A 25498-nucleotide genomic window follows, 5' to 3' on the forward strand; every position below is an offset into this window, starting at 1 on the left:
GTGGCGTTTTCAAAGTGGGTTTGCAGGTCAGGGTCTAGGACCTGATCTGTGAAGCACCCTGATGGTGCCCTTGCTGTGCTGTTGTGGGCTGTGTTCCTAAGGTGGCATTTCCTCCCAGTCAGCCTCAGCCCCAGTCTGCGGCAGCCCCACTGACATATAGGGCGTGGTCTCTGCTCTGCACAGGAAAAACCACAGTACATCAAAAAAAAATTTTTATTTGAGACACAAAAATGCAAAATCGCTGAGATATATCAAACATTTCCCGATCAGCTACTATACTGCCACTATGTACAAAAGATCTGATGATAAATGCGCACACATATAAAAATACAGTATGCTTCATCTATGTACAGTACATGTGCAAAATGTATGGCATTCAGACATGATGTGGAACTGGTTTCAGGGGTGCAAACAGCAAATGAAGGCATCATGGTTTAAAAAAAAAACACAACAGAAAGGCAATACACGAATGGACCCCCGACTGCCATAATTTTTAATTTTTATTTTTTAAACTAGTGCTGTAATGAGCAGGGCTCTGCAGATTGGTAGCTTTCTCCTTTTTCCCATAAAGTGAGATGCTAAGACATAACGTGACAATGAAAATAAGAGAAACGCCTATCACGCTGCATTTCAATTTGCAAGCAAAAAAACTGATTCCTACAGGGGAAGGAAAAAAAATTGTTACTATTGAATATGTACTACTCCTAAACCAACAAAGCAACTCTAAACTATTTTACATGAAAATAGAGAATATCTACATCTCTGTGAAAATTACAACCTTAAATGGATAATACCTTTTTGGGACTGATATTTTGAGATCTCTGTAGTCTCAATTTTTAAATAAAAAGTGCCTCCTTTTGGCAAATACTTGGCAATGCCTTTGGTTCCGTTTTAAAGCATTTTGCATCACTATGGGTTGCTTGAGGTCAAGTACTCTTGGTAGACTCTAAACCTTTTCCTAAGTGCTTCCTCTTCCTACCAAATTAGCAAGATTTCTTACAGCATAATGCAGAGAGGTAATTGTTCTGTGTTTGGGGATTCTAGACACCTGGATAAAGCTTAGTCTCAGCAGTTGGCATGAAGCTCTGTTACCCTGTGGCTGTGCTGACATCACCAAGGGCTGTTTTGCTGGAGTCCAGGTAGCACCCGTGGATCTGCCTGCCATCCTACTGTCACCAAACTCCAGTGCTTCCCATCACGGTTCACAGAGCAATGTATGTGCGTGGAGGATGAAGCTCTTTTGTAAACACGTGCAGCTTTTTGATTTACAGGCCTTAAAAAATCTCAGGTAGAAACCTTTGCAAGGATGCATTTTCTCAGATACTGCAAGAAAGGGTGAATGGGGCAGAAATATGGGCCTGCTTATTGCCACATGGTCACGTCACAAATAAGAACAGCAGCCTAGAAAGATTGTTCAATGAGCAAGTGATCAAAGATTGAATCAGAAAAAAAAAAAGACTATTTTAATTGTTACTTTCCAGTTTTGATTAAAGTCACTTAAAAGACCGGCAGAAGTACAGCGAGGGTGCTCTCCAGACACACTTATGAACTTCGTAGGCAGTGCTGCTCGACAAGCCTAACCTTCCAGTTCATGTTCTTGGATCATCTTGTGCTAATTCTGCATCCTCTGGGGCAGTGGGTCAATTGTACTTGGCGTTCTGTTGCCAGTATTCGACATTCATGTGTACAGTGAATGATAGTGAAAAGGGGAGCTATTGGTGAATTTGATTAAAGGACTTCGTGTTCTCCTGCTGGTGACACTGAATACCTATTCTCTTCAAATGTCCTTAAAGTCTCCAGTGTGCCACAGGCTCCTCAGGTGCTTCTGGAGCTTGGACCTCGGACCTCATGGCCTGCAGAAATGGCAGGGAGGGTGAATGCTGACATGTGGGTTCCTCTGACACTTTCAACCCTGCCATAGTGCTCTGCCACCTCTGAGCTCAAGTCCTTCTCATCTGTGGGGACAGCTGCTTCATCAGCTGCTGTGGCTTGGTCAGCCTGGGAATTCTGAAAGGACTCTGAAGACGGCTGTGCTGCCTGGAATGACTGGGAGCAGGGGTGAGGGAAGCCCAAGTTGGCTCTGGCCACAAAATGGGAAACGTATTCCTGTGCGCCACTGGGTGTCTGGACTGCATGGCCTGGGGACGCCACCTTATTTCTGTGACCCTGCCTTCTGTAGGCAGCAGCTGGGGCAGCACCTCTGCCACTGTTCCTGAATAGCACTCACAAGCTGGCAAGTGTCAGTTACATGGGTCACAGAACCCCATGGCTTTTAAAAAGGAAATTTAAATAAGACCTATTAATATTACAAAGATATTCATGAAACACATAGTAACTTCACAAAAAAAATTCCACAAATTCTGAATCTATGTAGATATGTGGCAAATCCTATAAGGTAGCTTGCACATTTCGGGGAAGATGCTGGAACATGATCTACCAACGTCGACCTAAGACGCCTCCTAGGAGACGCTACAATGAGATGTGCAGGATGACCACACCCGCCCCCCCCACCCCCCCACTGCTAGAGCCTTTCTAGGAGCTTCAGCATCATTCTTTTTATCTACCCCACCCCCAAGAAGTTGACCTGATTACAGTAGAAAGGAAGGTCTATGCTACTGTGTTGAGACTATGCAGGGAAATAAGATGGGTGTGACAATGTTTCTAGGCCTGTTTCCTTGGCAATGGAGTACTTTGCAATATGATGTACAACAGCAGCACATCTGAACCCCACACATGCATAGCGAGAATTCGACTTTGTCCTGTGCTTTAATGGCTATGAAACTAGCTTCCAACAGCAGAAAGCCACCTTTAGTACATGCACATCACCTCTGCCAGGTCAAAGGCCTGGTGTGCAGAGTGGTCTTTGGTTGTGTCACATGCGTGCCAACACACTGCCCACGTGCTCGCCCTTACCTGGACATGGGGGTGAGGCCCTGGAAAGTGGCACTGTGTCCCAGGTGCCTGCTGGCTACTTGGGCTGGGAAAGGAGGGCCAAGTAGAATGGTGCGAGTGGGATGGCTGCTGGCGGGAGGTGCTGCAGGCCCACTGCCTTCTGGAGGACGAGACGCTGCACACCAAGGCTCGAGCGCATGTAGGCTGCTCTTTGACTACACATTGCTAACAAGCCGGCATTCTTTGTGCTGCGTGATGTGTTTCTGGAGAGCAAACTTTCTGTGGTGCGGTTCAAGTTCTCAGGTCCCTACTGATGAAGGGACCGGAGGGCTGGAAAACGATCTGTGTATGCAACTCGGGATTAAGGAACCAGGAAGTCACTCAACAGGCATTAGGAGCACAAGGTGTTCAGTTGCCTTCTACAGTCCCACTGCTAGTCGGTGCTAATTAACACTATTAAAATCTGAACAAAGAAGGTGCTTGGAGACTGGGGACCTGATGAACCCCAGACAGAAGCCCTCAGAAAATCCAGGGCTAAGACCTTCCACAGGGAAGGTGACTTCCCAAGTGATAACCTGGCTCTGGAGACCATCCCTACCCAGGAACTGACCTGGGTCCCATTAGCTATGCTGGGAAGCCCTCATCTGCCTGGGTGGGAGCTGGTCACAGATTTGCCATACCCTGGGGTGGGTTGCCAGTTTCATCATTGACTACGTTGAGCACAGTGGCCTCTGCCTTGCATGTCAGCACCATCAGCACCTTCAAGCCAGAAAGTGCAGTTAACAGAGGGCTCCAGGGAGCTAGTGTTGGAAAGGTGGACTTTTCTTACATATAGTAAAATTTATAGACCAAAAAAGAATTATATTTTTAGGCAAAACACAAACCCAGAAATGATTTACAAATTCTTCCCAAACAATGGGTCAGGCTGCCTCTTGCGTGTCACTGTGTGGAGCATCCACCATCTAATGACCCAGGAATCAACCTGGCCCTTGGGCCTACACAGGGTGAGGAGACGGCACAGTGTCATTATTTAATAAAGCCCTCCACCCTTGTTTGGAAGATTTCAGTTTTTTGTTCCATTATTTACATTTTATATATACCTAAAACTACTAGATCAAAATAATTTGGGAAATCTTGTGATAGTTGGCATTTCAGAAAATTTCTTAAACTACTTGACAAATGTGATAATGTTTTTCTATATTAAAAAAAAAAACTAATAAAACCTCCAGTTTTTTTGATATTTAGGCTTGATAATATAGTGAGAGCTTGGGTAGGACATCCAGTTACAAGCCTGTAAGATGATAACCAGGGACTGGTGACAAAGACAGCCAGAGCTGGGGTCTGGTGGCCGAGCTCATGACAGTCTAACTTGGACTTGAGGTGGGAATGTCCTGGTCCTGGTCCTGGTTCACAGAAGACTTCCCCCTTACCTTCCATTCTTCTAATTCACCAGCTCAGAAAGACATTTCATGCTAGCCTTTTCTTGGTTCATTGAGATGGGTCTGGTTACCTGAAAGTTAGTCAGCAATTCTTTAAATATGAAAAATACATGTGGCTCAAGTACTCTAGAAATATCGAGTTCTTAAAGTAGGACCACTGGATACCCATTTCCTTACCCTAACGTCAGCTATAAAATCACAAAGTCAGAGTGTCCATATAAATGCCTAATATACACATTAAAACCAATCTAATCAACCCAGAGGGCTGCTAATAGAATTTTCAGTGTTATCAATATACCTGGACTTTTTACAGTGGATTGTCTGACAATATCCTGTAGACATATGGTTGTGGTGAAATATCTTCCATTTAAATTTGGAATTCTAAAGTAAGATTCCAAAAATTGCAAAATAAACTACAACAAAAAAAAAATCACATAGGTTTCTGAACGGAGCAAAAGTCTTCCTTTGGAAGCTGTCGCACCAAGCTGGGCAGCACTCTCCACTCTCTGGCTCCCCGGTGTGCCTTGGCTGGCTCAGGCCATCTCTAGGAAGTGGCTCCTGCAGAGACCTCTCCTCTCCCTCACTGCGGCCTTGGTTTGTGAGTGGAGCTGTCTGCCTTTTATTTAGGGTCCCAGTGACCACAGAGGTTTACATGTAGTTGATTACCAGAGAATCCTAGTGTCATTTTCCTGCATGTCTTACCCTTTCTTATGTCTTTATCTAAAGGTACTTTTCCTTCTGTACTGCAGTCTGGAGAACCAGGCGAGTCTTCTTGGACTAGTGTTTCAGAAGGCCCTGTGCCATGTTAGATTGTAGGAATTCACTGCTGAATGCAATGAAAGGTTTCAAACTTGGTTTCCAGGACTTGACCTTCTTAGCTACTCTTTCTATTACATGTTTTAATTGCAACAATGCAACTATGGATCTATATCTAAAAACTGACCTCTTAGAATCTTCTTCATATTCTGAAACCTCATGAATTCTGAGACAAGCAGCCTATGATGTTAGTCCCATGGTAGCGGGAGGTCCTGTGGGTCTAGAAAGTCCGCAGAGAACACGCTTGGTGCAGTGGTGCTGAGGGGAGTGAGCCCCGAGGATGTGTTGGGCATGGTGATGTCCAGCCACTCCATGCTGTCCAGGTGGGAGTCTGAGAGGTCGAGAGACAGACAGGGAGCCCCTGCGGCACACTGGGCCTCGGAAGTCTCCATGGGTGAGTGTGCGTGGCCCAGCATGCCAGAGTGACTCAGCAGCTCGTTCTGGAGATCCTCGATCAGGGAGAAGGGTTCCCTGTCTTCACTGCTGCTTTGTAGTGGAGCCATTTCACTGCCTGAAGGTAAAGTTCCGTCCAAGAAGGCTTCTAGTTGGTTCTCTAAGCTGGCGGATAAACCACTCATAGGTTCTAAGGACACAGGTGGTGCCATTTGGACTTGGGGTGGTGGCCGGGACACCACTGTGTTGACTGGCATGGTAGTGATGCTGGCTGTCACTGGCCTCATTTTGGAAATTGGGGAAGGCTCTTCTTTTATAGGGAGGGAAATCTCTGGAAAATAATTGAAGTAAAGATTTACTATTTTAAAATTTCTATTAATAGGGCAGTTATTTTGCTATTTTGTGACTCTGATTCTCACCCCTCTTAGAGATGAGAGAAATGCTATTCGTCAGGTTTAATCCTTGATAATCTTTAGGATGATGAATCATTTTAGCTAAATAGATAAAACAAAAGCTTATTACATTCTGATGTGTTTTCAGTTTTTCCTCAGTAAGACTAAGCATTGCAAGCTATAATATCCTACTTGACAGGAATCAAGGGCTTATTTAATTACTGGGTCCTTATTCTTAGTCATTAAGGTTTTAAGGTATGGCTCCTTTCTTATCTGACACTGTGAATCTGCTGATAACTGCATGAGATCCTCAAATTGAATGGAAATATTTCTCCTGAGTTTTCAAAGAGACCCGAAGTATATTCTTAAAAAGATCTAATATTTTCTTTGAAAAAAAAAAAATCATTATAGTTGGACTGTGTCCCCAATTCAGCCATACGCATTTTGTATAAAGTTCTGAAAACAAATGACATTTTCTTAAAAAAAAAAAAAAATTATAAGTGAATTCAATGCCTTTATTTATATGTGGTACTGAGGATTGAACCCAGTGCCTCACATGTGCTAGGTGAGCACTTTACCGCTGAGCCACAACCCCAGCCCTACAAGGACATCTTATTAAATTTTTGACAACACATGGCTCCTTCCACCTTTTTCTTAAGACAAGGTGGATCACCTGCTTACTTCCCTCTCCTGTTTTTTGAGTTTGTATAATCTTGAGGATTTGGTCCTGCCCTGATAAATTCTGATTGTGTTACTCTTTGCCAGATCAAGGGGTGAATTAATGGACCATTTATTATACACACAGGTGTTCACTTCGCTGTGGATATTTGAATGACTTTCATGAGGATATAACTGGTTTCATTTTTATGCAGGTACACGAGGGAAAATAGATTAAACTAATGAAAGCTCAGATTCTTAAATGGGTGAGAGGAAAAAACACTTAAAATTTGATTCCCACTAATGAATTGACAACTGTGTGCTCTGGATCATTTTTGTTTTGAAAACCGAGTGCAGTTTAACTATTCTTATAATCAACTATTTAAATTTTAGTTCTTATTACTGATAAGATGAAATACTGTACTTATAGAATACTATTATATACTTTCTTATAAAAACTGCTTTTTGAAAATAACTCAGTTGTTGATTGACTTTGCATTTGAATTTCCAAGTTTAGGTCATAAAAATTTAACAATTTTTAAGACTTATTATCTTTACCAGATTTAACAAAAACTTTTCATCCTAAAAATGAGGGAATTGAATGTCTATTTCAAAAATTTCAATAGTTTATATACACCATGAGCTTAAATTATTTTGCAAGGCCAATGTAGTTCTTAGCCCAAAACAAAACAAAACAAACAAACAAAAAACCCCCCAAAACCAAAAAAAACAAAAAAACCCCCAAACCATTTGCACATGCAGATCTATAGGCAAATCAAGAATTCTCTGCTATGCCCAACATTCTAACCATAACATCAACCTCAATATCAAAAATATCTGTTATGAGTGGAGAAATTTCAATCGGCATTTCAAAATTCAAATGAAACTACTTTCATCGGATAACTTAAAGGTACTTTACAATACTAAATAGCATTTGTATTTAACTTTCTTTTTCTGTGGTGCTGGGGATACAAACCTGGGGCTTTGTGAATTCTGGGCAAGCACTCCACCACTAAGCTACACCCCCAGCCCTTGAACTTTAAATGCTGATTTGTTCTTCCTTTTAAAGACGTGTAAGTGTGGCACAGATAAAACCTTGACACTTTTTGTGGTTAAAATCCCTTTTTAAGACTACATATATACAAAGTTCTTTAGTATTATTGCTTTTGCCCAAACAGGGTAACATGGTTGTCAAAGAATTAAAGTAGAACTGGAATGTTCTCATCCCTTGAAAATGAGTGATACTCAAGGGATACAATTTGAAATTTTCAACATGGAATTTAAATCTAGTTTTACTTTGTTTGGCAATGAATCTTTTTCAGCAGGCAGATATCTATGGATAAATCTAATGTAATATTACTGTTTGGAGCTGAATCAATGACTTTTCCTTGTAATGACCTAAAGCTCTGGAGGAGACCTGTCACAGATGTGTGGAGAAGCTATTTCCTGGGGGGGGCGGTGGGCAGCATGACCTCTGACCTACCTCCACTCTTTATGAGGATATCAAATAGGTCGTCCATCTGCTGACTGTGTGCGTTGGAAATCTACGGCAAAGGAGAAAATGTGTTAGCAGTCTTGCGTACAAAGGTGGGGGTACTGATGGACTTCACAGAACATCCACTTCTAATCTGTAATTTGATGAGTTGGAAAATGAGGTCACCCAAGAAGTTCAGCCATTTACCCCAAGAGTCACAGCTGGCTAGGTTGGCTAAGAGCTAAGTAAGAAGGGAATAAGATGTTAGCCCAGCTGACTTCCACACTTCCCTTATTTTCTATCACTGAACTGGATTTCAAGAAGTCTCTAATACAGTATCTATATTTCATTTAGGTAAAGTTTTAAGTGTCTAAAGACGATCATCTTCGTTGAATTGTTAACTGCTGTGTTTCTGGTCATTACTGATGTGGTTAAATTTGGGTTTACCATTTTATTATTTACTAGTCGTCCTGTCTGGTTTTTGTTTCCCTGTTCTTTCCTTCCTGTCCTCAAAAAATACTTTAGAAAAAGTTAGAATTTTTTTTTTTAAGTTTCATTTCATTATATGAAAAAAAAATTGCTCCTATAGATATACAATACATAAAAAAAAATAGGGAATACTGTAACTGTATAGATCCATTTATTTCCTCGAATTTATCAGTTGTAAATATTTAAGTTATAAACAAGACAATGCTATCTTTGATGAATTAGAACTTCAAAAATGTTATTTTATTCTTCTTTCCATACTTTTTTATGAAAAGTTGACATTAATCAACTTTTTGCCCTATATGTAATGTGTTGCTTTTTTCTTTATGCTTTCAATTATTTTTTCTTTAACTTTTGCTCTTGATAATTTGACTAGGTCTTCTATTTACCCAACTTGGTGTTTATTGGGTGTGTCAAAGCTATAAATTTATCTTTCATTATATTTCTGGAAGTTTCGACATTACTTCAAATATCCATCTGTTTCATTCTTCTCGTCTCTCCTTGTCTTATATCTGCATCATACTGTTACATAACAGGGCTCTGAGGCTTGGTAAGTAGACTGGGTAAGTTCTACTGAGCTGTCTTCCAGTTCACTGACTTCCCCCCGCCAACTGCCAGAATTTCCATTTTGTGAAGTTCATCTATGATTTTTTTTTCCATTTCAGATATTTTAGTTCCAGAATTTCCATTTAGCCTTTAAAAAATCATTTCTGTATCTGTTTAGATCCCCTGTCTCTCTTCATTATAAACATATTTTGTTTCACATCATTGAGGAGGTGGCTCCTTTAAACCCTTGTTTGCAAACTCCAACATGTAGATCAGCTCTGAGTTGGTCTCGCCTCAACTGATTGCCTCTTCTGAAGACAGGCTGTTCTCCACAACCTTGATGTTGCATGTTAGAAGTGGATGGTGTGGATGTTCTCATTGCTCTAAGATGAGCAGGTTCTTTTGGTTTAGTAAGCTATTAATGTGGTTGGACTTCAACTGAGAAACATCTCTGGGGTAGCTAGCTGTTCCATCTTGGTTTAGATTTGTCTTCACCTGAGCTGCTGAGTCTACCATGCCTATGTGGCTTAGGGGTCAGCCAGAGAGGCAGACAGAAGGTGGGATTCTTTCTGTTTCTTTCCCTTTGGCTGCTCTCAACCCTGTCCTCTGGTATCTAGACCACAGGGTGTCTAGGTCACTTTCTAAGAGTGACCCTGACACTTAGCATGACCCCAGAGCAAGAGGAGGGAACTCCTGCCATGTGACTTCTATCTCCCAGTGTGGACTCTCACTGGAACATGACTACTTCTACTCATCTTCCATGCCTTCATGTAGCTGCTTTTTGTATCGTGATCAGGATTTACAGCTGTTACCTGTGGGAAGACTAAACCAGGATAGCCTTGTTGAGCCACCCATGGCACTGGATGTCTGAGTAAATGTACTTCAGAAACAAAAAAAACCCCACTGAATTTCTGGAGTTTGGGTGCTCAATGGCACATAAAGAGGGACTGTAGACACAGTGTTACTCCTACTCACAAACGGAGAACTTGTCTCCCTTGGTCTGTAAATATGAACCCAGAGACACGTAAACCCCATGGGTTCCAACAAGTTGTCTTAGGTTAAAGAGAAAGCTGCTCCTTTCTTGTTACATAAATCAAGGAGACAGTGCTAATAAGCCTACACATGAAAGCCAGGTTTGGAAGGATCAGTTCTACCTTTCCATTTTCATAACAACACTAGTTGAGCACTTGCCAACTCATTTTTTTTTTTAAATGTTTATTTTTCAGTTTTTGGCGGACACAACATCATTGTATGTGGTGATGAGGATCGAACCCGGGCCGCATGTATGCCAGGCGAGCGCGCCACTGCTTGAGCCACATCCCCAGCCCTTGCCAACTCATTTTTGCTCCCTATGAAGAATACATGTTACTTTTGAGTGGACCACGGGGGAGGACAGTCTAGTTGACTTCTAGGTGACTCTTAATTGTTTCGATTTTTATTCTAAATGTTTAAACCTGTTCCTGAAATTTGGGTTTTTTCCTCATGGGTCCCTTGTTGAGTCTGGAACTGAGGGAATGTTTTTACAACTAGAGAGGCCGTCTTCTCTTGGCACTAAGTGGATACTAGAAACATATGGCAACCGTCTGTTTCCTCAGACAGGCAGTCCACCACAGGCCTGAGCATCCATGTGCCCTCTGTGAGGGTGCCCAACTGCACACTGTCATCTGCCAGTTTCTATAGATGCTCACTTTGGCTACAAGGTAGGTCCAGTCAACTACGGTGTGATGACACATCCCCCTGGTGGAGGGGGACCGGTTTGTATGCTCTATGGGGCTGGGGTCCTTTCTAGAAAGTTAAGTTTTAAGCTTTAAAAGAGCTTTGGAGAGGTGGGGAGAGTCGGAGGTGTGTTTAGGGTAAGGGATGACGAGTGCTGCTAGGTCTGGGCTTTCGCCACAGGCCAGATGATTTATACACAGGGGCAGCTGCAACTGTTCCTGTTTTTTCAATGAAACAAGGCTCACAGGTCAATGTCGGTGGGCATAGGTATTGCAAAGCCTGGAGAACTGCAGGTCTGTCAAATCCACAGTGTACCCTGAGGGGCAGAGGGTACTAGAGACTAGGAGAGATGATGCAGGGTAAGGTGAATTTAGCTGGCCTGACAAAGGTGGCTTTAGAAATGAGGAAGCTGAATAAAATATGTGCCCTGCTATTGAGCACATGAGCCCCTAACATAACTGATCCCTCTGTATCAAACGAAAAGTTAGACAAACCCTGGATTCTGAATAAGCAGTATCTACAGGTAATTTCTCCTATAGAAATGTTTGGGATTCTTCATAATGAGATTGAGATTTTAAATACCAGTTAAAATATGAAGCTCCTGATTATAATTTTTGTTTCACTAAGGCAAATCAGTCTCAAGACAAGGGATCTGGTATAGGGCTGCTGAGGATGGGTGGGGGGAACTCATGAAACACTAGTTTCATGAACTGTGACTGTCCACACTCACCTCTGGAAGGGACTGTGCACTGCGTGTCTGCTTGATGGCCTCTTCGTAGCGGGGTGGGTCTTTTGCCTTGGTGACTGGGGTCCCAAACAGAGAGTGCTGGATGACAAACTGTTGGGGTGGAGGGGGCGAGCTAGGCTGTATCAAATAGAGGAGGAGCATGAATTAGCTCTTGGCAGCAAGCTTGCTCCTGCCCTGGCTAGACTCAGCTCTGCGGTTCTTGCCAATCAAAGATCTTCAGCAGCAGCTCTTTAAGGACCTGGGCAGCTGAGGTCTCTGGTGGGTCACCTTGTGTGACCACAGCAGGGCTCCTCCTTAACAAGGTGCCATCACCCCACCAACACTGATAGGTGGTCATTCCCAGCCTAAAGGGTGGGGAACTGGAGTGCTGCCAATGTCAGCAAGCCCTGCTGGCTGAGGTCATTACAGGGTTACCTTGCTGGGAGTGTTGGGTCCGTTTTGCAGGGATGAAAGTGGAGGGCTTCTGGCCTGAAGAACAGAGTTGGAGGCCTTACTGATAAAGGGCTGCTGGACTGCTGGAGCCGGTTGCCTCTGATATGGAAGAACTGTATTTGGTGCCGAGTTTGTGAAAACCTGTAATGAATAAGTTATTTCTCATTCAATTTGTTCTTTTGCTTTCCCTAATGAAGTATTTAAAAAAAAAAAGCCATGTTTCAGAGAAGGGTCAGCAAACTTCTGTAAAGGGCTAAAGAGTCCTGAGGTTAAGGCGTGTGGGCCACGTATCTTCTCGGAAGTGCTCACCTCTGCCATCCTAGCAGGAAAGCAGCAAGGACACAACGAAACAAATGGGAGTGGCTGTGAGCCAACAAAATGCTATCTATAGAAACAGGAGGTGGGCTGCATCTGCCTGGCCTGGGGATGCCTGACCTTCCTTTGGAGCACACTCACTTCTCCTGAGCAACTTGCCGGTGCAGACAGCCCTGTGGGAGGTTTTCTCCAGGCTTCCCTCTAAAGTGACAGCTGAATTTCTGACCACCTTACTAGGTGATCTCCTCTCAGGTTTCAGGGTCAGGATGAGCTAATTATCCTCAAGCCTCTCTAGTCTCTTAACCTTACCCATCAGCACCAAGGCCTCCTCCACATCACCTTCCTGGACACCTCAAAAGTAATATGAATTCTTCTCTGTATTGTCACTGGCCCAGCCTCTGAGAGGCAATAATTCTTGACTCTGCTTCAGTTCTATTTTCCTTCTTACACCTAGGTAAGAGTAGTATCAGGTCACTCTAGTCCCCGCTCAGCACTTGCTATCTAGTGATGCCTCTGGGCTTGGGCCTCTGTCCTGTCGTCCTGGCCCAGGTCCTTACTCTAGCTCTAGCTGGGAAGCTGCGGAGCCTCCTCGTTGCTCCAAGCGCACACTAATGCAGCCCCTACCACACCCACTGGCTCTCTTGCCTTTAAAATCTGCCCCCTTCTGAGAAGCTGTTTCTGCTCTGTTAGTCAGAGGTGAGAATTTCCTCCTGTGGAAGGAAATTGCTCGGATTACAGGAACATTTTGTTTAGTTATATAAAGAGTCAGGCGTTTTGAGGATTTTTACAAATTTATATATTTTTACAAATACATGGGGATGTTGCTGATAGAGTACTGTATTTCATACAACTTGGTTTATGCATAAAAATATTTAATACACTTTCTTAGTATTCTGAAAGAGGAAAAACCTTCATTTTTATCAAATAATGAGTATCTTATTTATTTATTTTTGGATACCAAGGATTGAACCCAGGGGTGCTTTACCACTAAGTCACATCCCCAGCACCCCTCTTCCCTCTTTTTTATTATATTCAGAGACAGGGTCTCACTGAGTTGCCGAGGCTGACTTTGAACTCACAATCTTCTGCTTCAGCCCCCTAGGCTGCTGGGATCACAGGCATATACCACTGCACCTGGTGCATGAGTTTTCTTTCTTTTCTTTTTTTTAACTTGGAACTGAACCCAGAGGTACAGAGCCACAGCCTCAGCCATTTTTATATAACACATGTATATGTATGTGTGTGTATATATACATATACGTACGTGTGTGTGTGTATAATTATAAAAAATAAAACTTAGAGACAAGGTCTTGCTAAGTTACTTAGGCCCGCACTAAATTGCTGAGGCTGGCTTTGAACTTGAAGACTCCCAAGCTGCTGAGATTACAGGTGTGTACCACCATGCCCAGCATATGAGTATTTTCTTAAGCACAAAAGTTATACTTTTTGGATGGATACACATATATAACCTCTGAATGAAGAGCTCTATAAATATGCTCCTACTGGAAAAAGCTGAATTTCCTTACGTTTGTAAAACATCATTTCCTGTAAGCTGGAAATGATGATTCCTAATTCTAGTATTTTAAGACTTAGTGAATAAACTTGTCATCCTGTGTCTATATTTTCCTCTTTCTTCCCTAACCCAAAGAAAACTGTCTGAACATGTGAACACTTACTGAGCTCATAACAACAATACGACAATGGTATTGTGAGCTTTTCTGAAGCTCAGTAACATACAACTGTGGACAGTTAATGCTGTGTCTCCGAGGGGACCTGTGCATGTCAGTATGTCTGTTACTGCTAAAAATGGTTGTTGATCTTTGTCCTTCATATTGTCTTGGGTCCAGCAGTTCGGACTACCTCAAGACGTACTGATAGCATACCTAACTGCCTAAACCCTGGGACTCAGTTCTCAAGGTTTAAGATAGTGGTACCTGTTTTGGGGGCCTTTGGATTTTTCTGGCAAGAAGATGTGTACACAGCTCCACCTACTGGACAAGAGGGAATGTTGTTTACTTAGTGCACACCCTGCCCACCCTACCAGCCTGGCACAGGCTAGCCAAGTGCTCCACTTCTAAGCTACCTTCCCAGCCCACTGAGGGATGATGAAAATCTGAGTCTGGGGAAGGAACTTGTATTCAGGATGAGTCTAGGCCAATACCCTCATATGAAGATGAGGAAGTGAGTAAACTGTGCAGGAAGCCAAGCACCCAGCACTGGGGGCTGTGATGGTAAAAACCTCTGGTTTCTGAATACCTACAGCATAAAGATCTTACTTGAGAGAGAGAAGTCAGAAGTATCCTTTCAATCTTCACATATCTTTCCCCAGGGAATAGCACATTTAACTTTACTGAGTTTTAAAATAAATTTATTTAAATTTAGTGTATAAGGATTAAAAAATATACTTTTGAACCTTTTACTTGGGAAAAGGATTTAATTGTTAAGCTATTAGTACTAAAGAACTCTCTCAATTCCGAACAACTGGAAAATCTGCCAAACAACATCTGACCCAGGGCATGTTCTGTGGCAGAAAGACCATAAGAAAGAGCAGTGGGGCTTCCCAAGGAGCAGGTGGGGAAGATGAGGAGATGACCTTTGGGATCAGCCACCAACCTTTCTGACTTGTTGGGGCTGGCTGAGCATGTGCTGCGGGAAAGTCTCCTGTTTCTGAGGTACAGTTGGGGCCAGGCCTGAGGGCAGGGCTGCAGCTGGTATTTGTGCAGCAGTTGCTGTCTGAGGCTGAGTCTGGATTCCTGTTTGTGGTGGAGTCTAGGAGGTCAAGAAAAATCAGTGAATTGTCAGAAGCAGAGCTGGATTCAAGATGTTAGATGTAGAATTAACTGGAAATCAAATCTAAAATGGAATAAGACAATGTTTACAGGTACACACTCCAGTTCATTTGCATAAAGCTGAACCTTAATAATCCACTTGAAATTTTTTGAACTTACATATAAAACAGAACCTAGACATATTAATAGGCTACCCATGTAAGGTTCCAATGCACATACTACTGTATAATGTTTAAATCAGGTCAAACAGTAAAAAAAGAAAATGTTCTTGTGGTGCTGAGGATGGAACCCAGGGCCTCGTGCTTGCCAGAAAAGTGGTCTACTTCTAAGCTACGTCCCAATCGCCTATCATTTCTTTTTAGTGAAAACATTCAAACTCCTTTCTTCTGGCTTTTTGAAATATATGGTACACAACTGTTATATACACTCACCCTCGTCTACAATAGCATGCTAGAACTTCTTGCTGCTATTTGACTATAACTTAGTCAAATACCCACTGACCAACCTTTCTTCTTGGAAACTTAACAATTCTAAATCAGTATCAAACACTAAGCCAGTTATTTTCATGCCCTTAAATTTCTTAGTTACATAAGAAATGATATCTGAAAACTGGGAAAATTGGAAAACGAAAATAGTAATTCATAGATACTACACTTCATAGGTCAGATACTGAAAAACATTTAATAGCAACTAGGAAATCTGAGGCCCATCTGCCCAGATTCCTGCTTCTATAAAGCTGCAGCAGATACTCCCTGGGGATGGCCTGCAATGCTCTAGGGTATACAAAGGCATAAAATAAAAGTCTTTGTTCCTACAACAACTCTAATAGAAGATTTGGATCAAAAAAATTTTAAAAGATATATTATGGAGTAGATCTTCAATGGCATAGATGCTCAAGAGCCAGAATGGGGAGACAGACTTTGTGCACATGCCAAGGGCCTTTGGGTCATGCCCACTAACTACAGGGGGACAAGGGTATTCCTCTCTGCTATTAGAAGTATTTGGGTCATCAAGGTTGGGAAGTACTGGTCCAAACGGTTTGTTTACTCCTGATCCACATTTTGTGAAAAACCTATTAAACTCACATATACAAAAGCCACCTCAGGTAAACAGGCAGGTTATGTAAACACAAAACCTACCCTTGGGTGTTTTATCCCCTTTTCATGATATCCACACTCCTCCATCTGCGGTCATGGCCTCCTTAGTTGAGGCACCTTCACATTAATGTGAGCCTTACAAGAATTAAGTCTGGGAGGCAGAATAGAATGGAGTAAAAGCAGAGGTTTAGAGTCTGGAAGATCTGGGTTTAAACATCAGCCTTGTCCTTGAGCTCAACTGTTCCAGGCCTCAGTTTCCCCATCTAGAATTGGGCTACATCATGTGGCTCTTCTGGGGGAGGAAAGGTTAAGTGAAGTAAGCCACTTTAGTTCCTGATGGGTATGGAAGCTGCTGCCATGAAGCACTTATCATTCATGACAATGCCACTGACCTTGAACCCATGAAGTCCCAAACTTTCAAATCTGCCAATATTTTGATGAAATTGTGATATGGGTACATTAAAATAGGTCTAAATTAAAATAAAGGATTTATAAGCTCTAAATCCTTATTTTCATCAAGAATAAAGATAAGTGGTCCTATAAGTAGGACATTGAGATACTATCCTAACTTTCACATATATAAACTGCCCTACATATAGGACATTGAACAAATATACAAGGTGATGGGACAAAATGGGTGAAAAGCATCTGTACATGATACTGCATTCATTGAAGGGAAGAGGTCAGAGAAAGGCACCCGTGTCTGTTTTTTACCATTTAAAACGGTCCTAGCTATTCCCTTTTTTTTTGGAATGGTTCTCCTCGCCCACATGTGTTCTACAACTGTGACGCCTATGGATGTGTTCTGAAAGGACTCAGGGGGTTCTGTCACTGGTCTCCATTCTGGGTGTGCTGTAAGGCAAATTCATGACATGCTTCCCACCTGGAGTTTGAGGCTGCCTACTGGCAGCTGCACTGAGGTGACATTCGAACCCTGGATAGACACCGGGAGCAGCAGCTGAGCAGTCTGCGTGGTCAGTAAAGCCTGGGGCTGGGCGACAATGGCAGAAGGCTGTCCCTGGGAACTCACATAAAACTGTGAGACCACACTCTGCTGTTCTGCCTGCGCCACGGGGACCTCTTGCTTGATGACTACAGCCTTTTTAGCAACAAGGGTTTGGCCACCTGTAGAGATGGGCTGGCCTACAGAGTGGCTGGCCACAGGCATATGCTGCTGGGGGCTGGAGCAGTCAGGGAGTGAGGCCTCGTCCTTGATGGAAGAACCAGGGCCGCCATGTTTCTGATCCGCTGTGACAGAGGGAGCAGGGGTGCCAGTCTGGGGTTCTGGTGGCCGCTGCTGCCCTCGTTTTTCCACCTCAAGTTGCATTTTCAGAACCTCCACAAGCTTCTGCTCTTGTTCCAGTTTCCTTTTCAGCTCTTCGATTTGCTTCTCCTTCTCCTGAAGCTTGCGATCCTTCTCGGCAGCGTCCAGTTCCAGGTTTGACAGGGTGCTGCTGGTGGGGCTCAGGCTGTCTTCGTGGTTTGCCACTCTCAAGGGAGAGGAGCATAAGAACTGTGAGGGAGACATCATGGTCATGATCTCGGTGAAAGTGTCTGCCATGTTTGTGTCGTCAGTACTCAAATTGGACTGATCGGAGGGCGAGGGGGAGATTGGCAGAGGGGAATGAATGTTTTCAGCATGGGCTGTGTTGGTGGGTGCAGTAGTCGGCACTTCTGCCTTCAAAGTAGAGACTGTAGTCACAGCGTTTTGTGGGGTTGTGACTGGCAATGCCACAGTGACTTCTGGGTTATTGGTGACGATGGCCGATGATGACACTGCCACGATACTGCCAGAGGCAAGGCCACTGCTGTTGACCTCCTGGTAGGGTTTCAGGCGCTCAATGAGGTCCGGTTTGGTGCCCGACACTGGCAGACCCCTCAACTTTAGTTCTGTCTTCAGTTCCGATACCTGGAAGTACAGACAAATCAGGTCTCTCGGTTTTTATAACTTTCTGGCAGATCAAGAATACACAGTGGCCCCCTTATCCATAGGGAATAAGTACCTGAGACTGTGGTGAGTACTGAACCCTATACATGCAATGTTTTTTCCTATACACAAATACTGATGTTTAATTTATAAATCAGGCACAGTAAGACATAGCAATAATTAAAAATATGGAACAATTGTCAATACACTGCAATAAAAATTATGTGAATGTGGTCTCTCTATGGTGCTTGTACAAAGCACATGCTAGGTAATTAAGAGCTGCTATTATCTATCTTGAAAGATGCATAAGGGAAGTAAAGAGAAAAGACCTCTACAAGGCTTGTCATTTTGCTGCTAAGGTTGAATGGCCACTGAAAACTGCACATGTGACAGACAAATCTGGCCATTTGTTCCCATTTTCTGGGCACTTATGTAAGAGTAGGGTCTGCCTGGAACCCTCACCTTCAAGTCATCCAAGCTGGGGGGCAGAGGTCCTGGCTTTCTCGCAGGAGCACATGGATTCTGTCTTGGTGTGCCGGGCATGCTATTGGTCAAAGCTGAATTCCCACTGTTATTTTTGTCATTTCTTCAAAAGAAAAAGAAAATTAGAGCTTATAGTAACTCATAGGTTTGCTATTGCTTCTATTAATAGTTTAACTTGGAACAGCCACGTCATTCATGGTCATTTCCTTGAAGGACAGCAACACTGGAAGAGCCCTACCACCAGTGATCAGAATGTGATAGGAATCCAGTTATTTCAACAGTGTGGTGCTGAGGCAAGGACAGAACAGCAGACAAATGGGAAACAGGAGAGACTCCTGAAACAAATCTCTGCATACAGGGCCCCCGAGTTATCAAAAGGTTTTCGACTGCCATGTAGCAGGGAGAAGAGGGTTATCCTTCCCATAAATGGTGCTGGCCAAACTGGATCTTTACATGGGGGTGGGGAATGTTCCATCTCGCATCATTCTCCCAAATCTAAATGTGAATCATGAAAACAAGAAAGCTCTTATAAGAAAACTTAAGATAATATCCTCATGTCTTTTAGATGGACAAGGATTTTTCAAAATAGGACAGAATAGGCAGTAAATAAAAGGGGTATCTTTAAGATAGTGACAACTCAAGCCACAGAATGGAAAAAGGTGGTACTTTTATGTTCTGAGTCCCTTGTCCGGTATTAAAGAAAGCCTTATAAATCAGAGTGTGTTTGTAGGGAAAAAGCTCACAAAAATACAAAACCTAATGGATAAAGGGGATGGGGAGCAGGAAGGAATTTTGAGCAGGTATACAATAAAGTATATCCAAACAGTCACTAAATAGGTGAATAAATGATTAACCTTATTAGGTATAAGGAAAATGAAAATGCACATCACAAATAGCCTTGTGTTCCTAGCAGAATTACTATAATAATACCAAGCACCTGAGACAAATGGATCTCTCAGCACTGATAGCAGAGGCTTGATACAACCAGTTTACCCAACTGTGGAAATGGCTAAAGAAAAACATGGCTACCCTATGACCCTGGCAATTCTGTTCCTAGGTAGATAACTGACTGAAAGACATACCTAACCCAAGAGTATGGTGGGTAGATAAATTATGGTATAGTCGTACATAGAATACTAAGCAGAAATAAACATTACTGCTATTTGCATTATGAGGATGTATTTCACCAACAATGCTGAGCAAAAGAAGCTAAGTACGTAAGTTTACTGTCAGATTGCATGTATATGAAGTTCAAAAACAAAAACTAATTTATGGAGATAGAAGTCGGGACCAAGAAAAGCCCCAAAGGGGATCTCTGAGGTCCTAGTGATGTGACCTTCCTTTGCTGGGTGGTATGTACTTCAGCACAGGTGTTCACTTATGACGCAGTTAGACTTTATTCGCAAGGAGCTAGTGGATCAGCTGTCAAGCTCTGGTATTAGGTGCTGTATCCGTGTCCTCATAATCTTTCTCATATCAAGCTGATCCCTCTTCAACCTCCTCCACCTGCGAGGCTTATGGTGACCACAGCATACCTCTCCCCCACAGTTGAAGACCCAGTGAGGGTGGTGGTTGGCATGCTCACCCCAGGAGCTGCAGGGTGCCTGTGGTGGAAGCTAATGCAGCTTGGTCAACAGTTAACTGGATATTCATCTCGGGGTCTTATAAACCTGCCTGAATTTTGTTGAATATAGACTTAAAAAGCCTTGGAGATCAAGTTTCTTGAAATTTGGATGAAATGACAAGTATGTATTATTTTCATTTCTAAAATCACAACTTTGAAATCTCAGGTTGGAGTCATGAAAACATCTTATTTAATTGGTGTTTTTCAGCCTTGTTTTTATTCCCTGTTGTTTTCCCCAAGGAGCCTGTAGTGCCTTCCCCAGGACATTTCGCTGTCAGAGGTACTGCATGCACTGTGTGTGTGTGTGTCTGTGCTTAAGAGCATCCTCATCCATGGACTACCTTTTGCTCCCTTGTGATACTAATTCTTTTTGGTCGAGATTCTACAATACTTGGGACCATGATTCAGAGTTTGGTTCAGCGTTTAACAGAAATAAGTTAATCCATTTTCACTCAAATTCAGAGGAAAAGGAGGAGGAAGCTGACAGATGTGACTACTGTGCAGTCTGAGACCTGAGGTTCTGAGGACTGCGGTGGGCCTTCTCCACCCTCTGCAGCCTCTGTCTCCTGACAAGGTGGTTTTAACTGAGGCCCAGCTGCTTACACCTTCTGTGGCACAAAGGGCTACATGATGCAGGTGAAATTTGCTGCTATGGGCACTGTAAAGCTTCAGTTTTTCTGTAATGGGATTTTGGTAAAGATAAGCAATGTGTTACTAAGTCTCCATTTTTAGGATCCAGAAACTAGACAGAACTTAATTCAGGCTTCCTGTGGTGAAATAATACACGAAACAAGTATGCTTTCCTCCTCCTCGTTCCTGGATCATGTTCCCCGGGTATGTGGTGTGGTTACTCTAGTGGAGGAGTGTGTAAGGAGCTGGAGCCTCGGGGAAGGATAGGAGGAGCTCAGCGGCATCCTAGTGCAAGTTCCCATCCACAAAGCCATCCATGCAGCCAAACTTTGTCATTATAGAAAAGATGGTTGCATTGACACTGCGGATGAAAATCCTTTAATGGAATTTTCAGTTCAACAGTTTCCTCATCAGGAATGGAGTAGCAATTCCTTCTGGATTAAGGGAGGGTGGTGACTCAGGGCACGAAGCACAATGTTAGAGCATCCTGAGTGGTAAATAACAAGGATGGTAACCATGACTGGCAGTTATTACTGGTGCCCAATACAAACGAGGGCAGCAGTACAGGGTACCTGCCCGGTCCTGGACGGAGCTGTAAAGTAGTGGCAGTTGTCTTGGATACTGTTCTAACTCTCTGTAGCCTTCCCTGGTTCCTTTCCAATATTAACACCTCCCTCAGGCCTGGGGCTCTTAAAATAATATACTGCAAAAAAATCTTTATTCATCCCCATGCCCTGATATTTTAGACATGTACTTCACAATAAGGCCTCAATTACTAATAGGTCTGATCTTCCTCAAGATATTTGTATTTTCAGAGAAAAATAGTGAATTGATAATCCTTCACATATGAAGGAGAGATTTCTTCACAAAGAAGCTTGTCAGTAGGTTTCTATCCTTCTCCTAGGAAATGGGGACTATCTCTGGAGAGAAGCTTAGGTTACAAGAGGGAACAGAAGTAGTTTTTATGGATCATGTGATCCTAAACTGAATGGCTAGATCACAGAACACTTTATAATGAGGTTTTTGTGTCGTCTTCTAGAGTCGAATGCTGGCATTACTTCCTGGAAAGTGAGGGAAGAGGACAGGTCCTCTGCTTTTTCTGGTACTCACAAATAAAAATACATAGTGGGAATGGGCACCTGGAAACTTCCATTATTACATCATCAAAACAAGCCATGGGCATCTTGCTGCGACTGTGGATTTGGTGTCGGACGCCTTGCTTCCCTAAGTCCCTCACTATTGGATCAAACTTGGGAACCATATTTCTTCTCCATAGCTGGGGCATCACTGTCCATTCACCTGTTTCCTGTTCCTTTCATTCTGTGCTCTTTGTCCTCTTGGGTCTGTTCCCTAGTCTTGTGCACCACCACTGTCCTGAGCCACTCAGTCTACCACATCTTCCGCCCAACTTCAAATTCCTGCAGACACTGACTCTACTCGATTATCTCTCCCTTTTCTTAATCACATTCTCCATTCAGGAATTCTTCCTTACCATCCAGTACACAGTATTGCTTACCCATTCCTGTTCCCGAGCTGTCCACGTGAACATAATCTTGCTAATCTCACCAAACTCCTGTGTTTACACCCATCTCTCCTTTGTAGTTGTTTATGTTGCTTAGGTGTTTTCATAATATCTGATACCTTTTTGAGTATACAACAGGCATATCTTTCCTCAATGAATAATTGTGAGAAGGTATGTCTAACTTGTGAAAGCCCAGCCCCTACTTTAGAGGACAAAACCTGCACTGAAATGTACCCATTCTCACTGTGTGACTTTAGACACTATGGTGAGGTAAGCTTTGATAACAAACTGAAAGTAATCACTGCTTACAAATAAGTCAGCACATCTGAACTTTGGTAACTTGAGGTCCTCCTAAAACCCACAATACAATCCACTTTATAAGTGCATCAACCCCGCCCGTACTTGATTGGTGCAGGCAGGATGGTCTGGTAGCTGTAGTGCTGCTGCTGCTGGCTCAGGATCTGCAGCTGCAGGAACAGCTGCTGCTGCTGGAGCAGGCGGGCGTAGTTGGAGTCCATCTGTGGCTCATTCTTCTCACCTTTCTGATCGGGTGGAATGTATTGGTGGTACTTTAACTTCTTTACCCGTGGTTTAGGATCTTTGCACTTTTTGCTACGGTGTTTGTCATTTGGATTCTTGGGATGGCTTTGCTATTTTTGAGGGGGAAAAAATATTTTTAAGAGATGTCATTCCATAAAATTGATTCTGCTATGAGTCTGAACGATTAAAAAGCAGTGTACCTTAGAACCCACTGTAACTACTATGGGAAGCAATATACTAAATAGATTTCAAGAGCCATAAAAACATCTCTATACTTACATTGACCAAGGCATTTTCTCCTGCCCCACTGTTCCCTAAGGGTGCAGGCTGGATGCTTAGTCCAGCATTACCTCCTTAAATTCCTCAAACGTGCACTTTGGTTCTGCTGTTATCTCCTAGTAAAAAACGGGTTGTATGTGAAATACACAATAGGGAAAAGATTAAGTGTATTTCACTAATTTCCTTTTAAATATGGAGAACATATAAAAACAAATGATTCTAATGAGAGTAAAGCAGAATATAAAAAAAACTAAAATATTTAATGTGAATTTAAAGACCTTTCAAACATATTACATTTTTACTTTGAAAATGGGATGGGATACCATGCAAGCCTCATCTTATGATTAAGAGTCGTAACTTTTCTTGAGTAGTTCTTAATTTATAAATTATCAAATCTTATTTTTTTTTTGGGGGGGGTACTAGGGATTGAACTCGGGGGCATTTAACCACTGAGTCACATTCCCATCCCTTTTTAATATTCTAATTGGAGAGAGGGTCTCTAAAGTTGCTGAGGCTGGCTTTGAACTTGTGATCCTCCTGCCTCAGTCTCCTGAGCTGCTGTGATTACAGGCATGCACCACCCAAACTAGGTTTAAATCATTTTGTAGTTTTCGGTATTCATAAAGTAATTTCATCTGTGGAAACAGTCACCCCACCTCCCCCCAAAATGGAAAATCATTAGGAAATTATTTCTAAGTTGCTTTAGGTAACAACACAACTTAATAAAAAGTAATTTGAGAAGTACTTAAATGTTGACTGGTCACGTTATATATGTTCATATATAATTAGGAAACTGCACAAAAAGCCCCAAGAAACAAAAACAAAAAACTGCCACAGTGTATCAGATCAGACATAGTCACTATTAATGTTCTTTTGTATATTCTTCCTATGATATTATCTATGCTTACTAGAAATGTTCCTTTTTGTCCTTCACTTGATATATCAAGAATTTTCCCCTTGTCAGAACAACTCAGCAACATGGTTTTTGTGGCTATATTACAAAACAGTTTATGAACACAGTCAGTGAGGTCCGAGAGCCAAATGTATGCAGCTTTCCCAGTTCTGCACTCAGTGATGGAGGGAACTTACACCAGGAGAACTGGCAAATGCTGTGACTTATCTCTCTGACCTCAGCCAAGTTGTTACACACTGACCAGCACGTCACTATAATATCATGATCTAACTAGTAGCCTAATTTTGAACACTTGTAAGAATTTATAAAAAGTAATTGTGGCCGGGTGCGGTAGTGCCCACCTGTAATCCCAGCAGCTTGGGAGGCTGAGACAGGAGCCTAGCGAGTTCAAAGCCAGTATCAGTAATGGAGAGGTGCTAAGCAACTTAGACCCTTTCAATTAAAAAAAAAAAAAAAAAAAAAAAAGGCTGGGCATGTGGCTCAGTGGTTGAGTGCCCCCTAGTTCAATCCCCAGTACCATCTCTCCCTGCAAATAAAAAGGTATATGGAGAGGATTTATCCTTGTGACTCGTCCTCTCTCAGACTGGACCACATGACCCGGCTGTCTTTCAGTTCTTTATCAGGTCCTTAACCCAGCAATTCCTGTCTTACTTTCTCCAACACTTGTCATTACTCCCAGTGATTTTTAACAACCATACTGACAATCCTCCGATATTCTAGTATCAGTTCCTTGATTTCACTTCCTCTGGATAGCTCATCTCCTCTCACAGCCACTCTCTCTCTGGTTAGTGCTGAGATCATGTCTTCTACCTCCCAGCATCCTAACTGAGGAACTACCACTTATTATGTTGACTTGTTCCATCCAAGGTGCCACTTCCATTTCCCCAATGCCACCGAAGGCTACAGTCCACTCCACTCACACCTTTACACAGCTGTGCTCTCCTCTCCTTACCATCTCCCACGCTTCACTCACAGGCCTCACCCACCTTTGCCACTCTCACCTCCCAAACCCTAACCTGATTCTTACTTTAGGGATTCTCAATAGTAGCTCTATCAACATTTTAAACCAGGTAATACTGGCTGTGGGGGCTATGCTGTGCAGTGCAAGATAGTCAGCAGTGTCCCCGGCCTCTCTCCAACAGATGCTGGTAGCCACCCTTTCCTGATGCTGTGACAACCAGAAATGTCTCTAGACATTGTCAACTGTCCCTGTAGCAGGGTGGCAGACTAGTGAGAACTGTTGGTTCATGCCATGCCTATACTCACGGAGGTGGAAGTGCTGCAGGCAAAACACTTCCAACCCATCTCCCTTTAAATTCACGACCATCAACTTCAATGGCTGGTCAGTGCCACCTGACCATTCTATTACCTTGTTTTAATCCCATTAT

General features: G+C 42.8%; 1 protein-coding gene across 4 annotated transcripts in view; it reads right to left on the reverse strand.

Annotated features, from left to right (window-relative positions):
* Positions 1–2747: 2747 nt before the first annotated feature.
* Positions 2748–25498, reverse strand: part of Mrtfb (myocardin related transcription factor B) — a 176668-nt gene continuing 153917 nt past the window's right edge. For 3 of the 4 annotated variants that reach the window (XM_046440541.2, XM_058578186.1, XM_046440550.2), the window contains 8 exons: positions 22781–23028; positions 18582–18705; positions 17076–18101; positions 14920–15075; positions 11974–12132; positions 11542–11676; positions 8073–8133; positions 2748–5871 (listed from right to left, as the gene is read on the reverse strand). In XM_046440541.2, coding sequence (XP_046296497.1) covers positions 5336–5871; positions 8073–8133; positions 11542–11676; positions 11974–12132; positions 14920–15075; positions 17076–18101; positions 18582–18705; positions 22781–23028 — 2445 coding nt within the window. In that variant the 3' untranslated portion in view covers positions 2748–5335. The remainder of the gene's footprint in view (positions 5872–8072; positions 8134–11541; positions 11677–11973; positions 12133–14919; positions 15076–17075; positions 18102–18581; positions 18706–22780; positions 23029–25498) is intronic. The other variant, XM_046440564.2, reaches the window with a different exon arrangement.

Source organism: Marmota monax, unplaced genomic scaffold (genome assembly GCF_021218885.2).
Source record: "Marmota monax isolate L192 unplaced genomic scaffold, Marmota_monax_Labrador192_F-V1.1 WCK01_AAM20220418_F8-fsc00035, whole genome shotgun sequence".
In the NCBI taxonomy this organism is placed as follows: Eukaryota; Metazoa; Chordata; class Mammalia; order Rodentia; family Sciuridae; genus Marmota; species Marmota monax.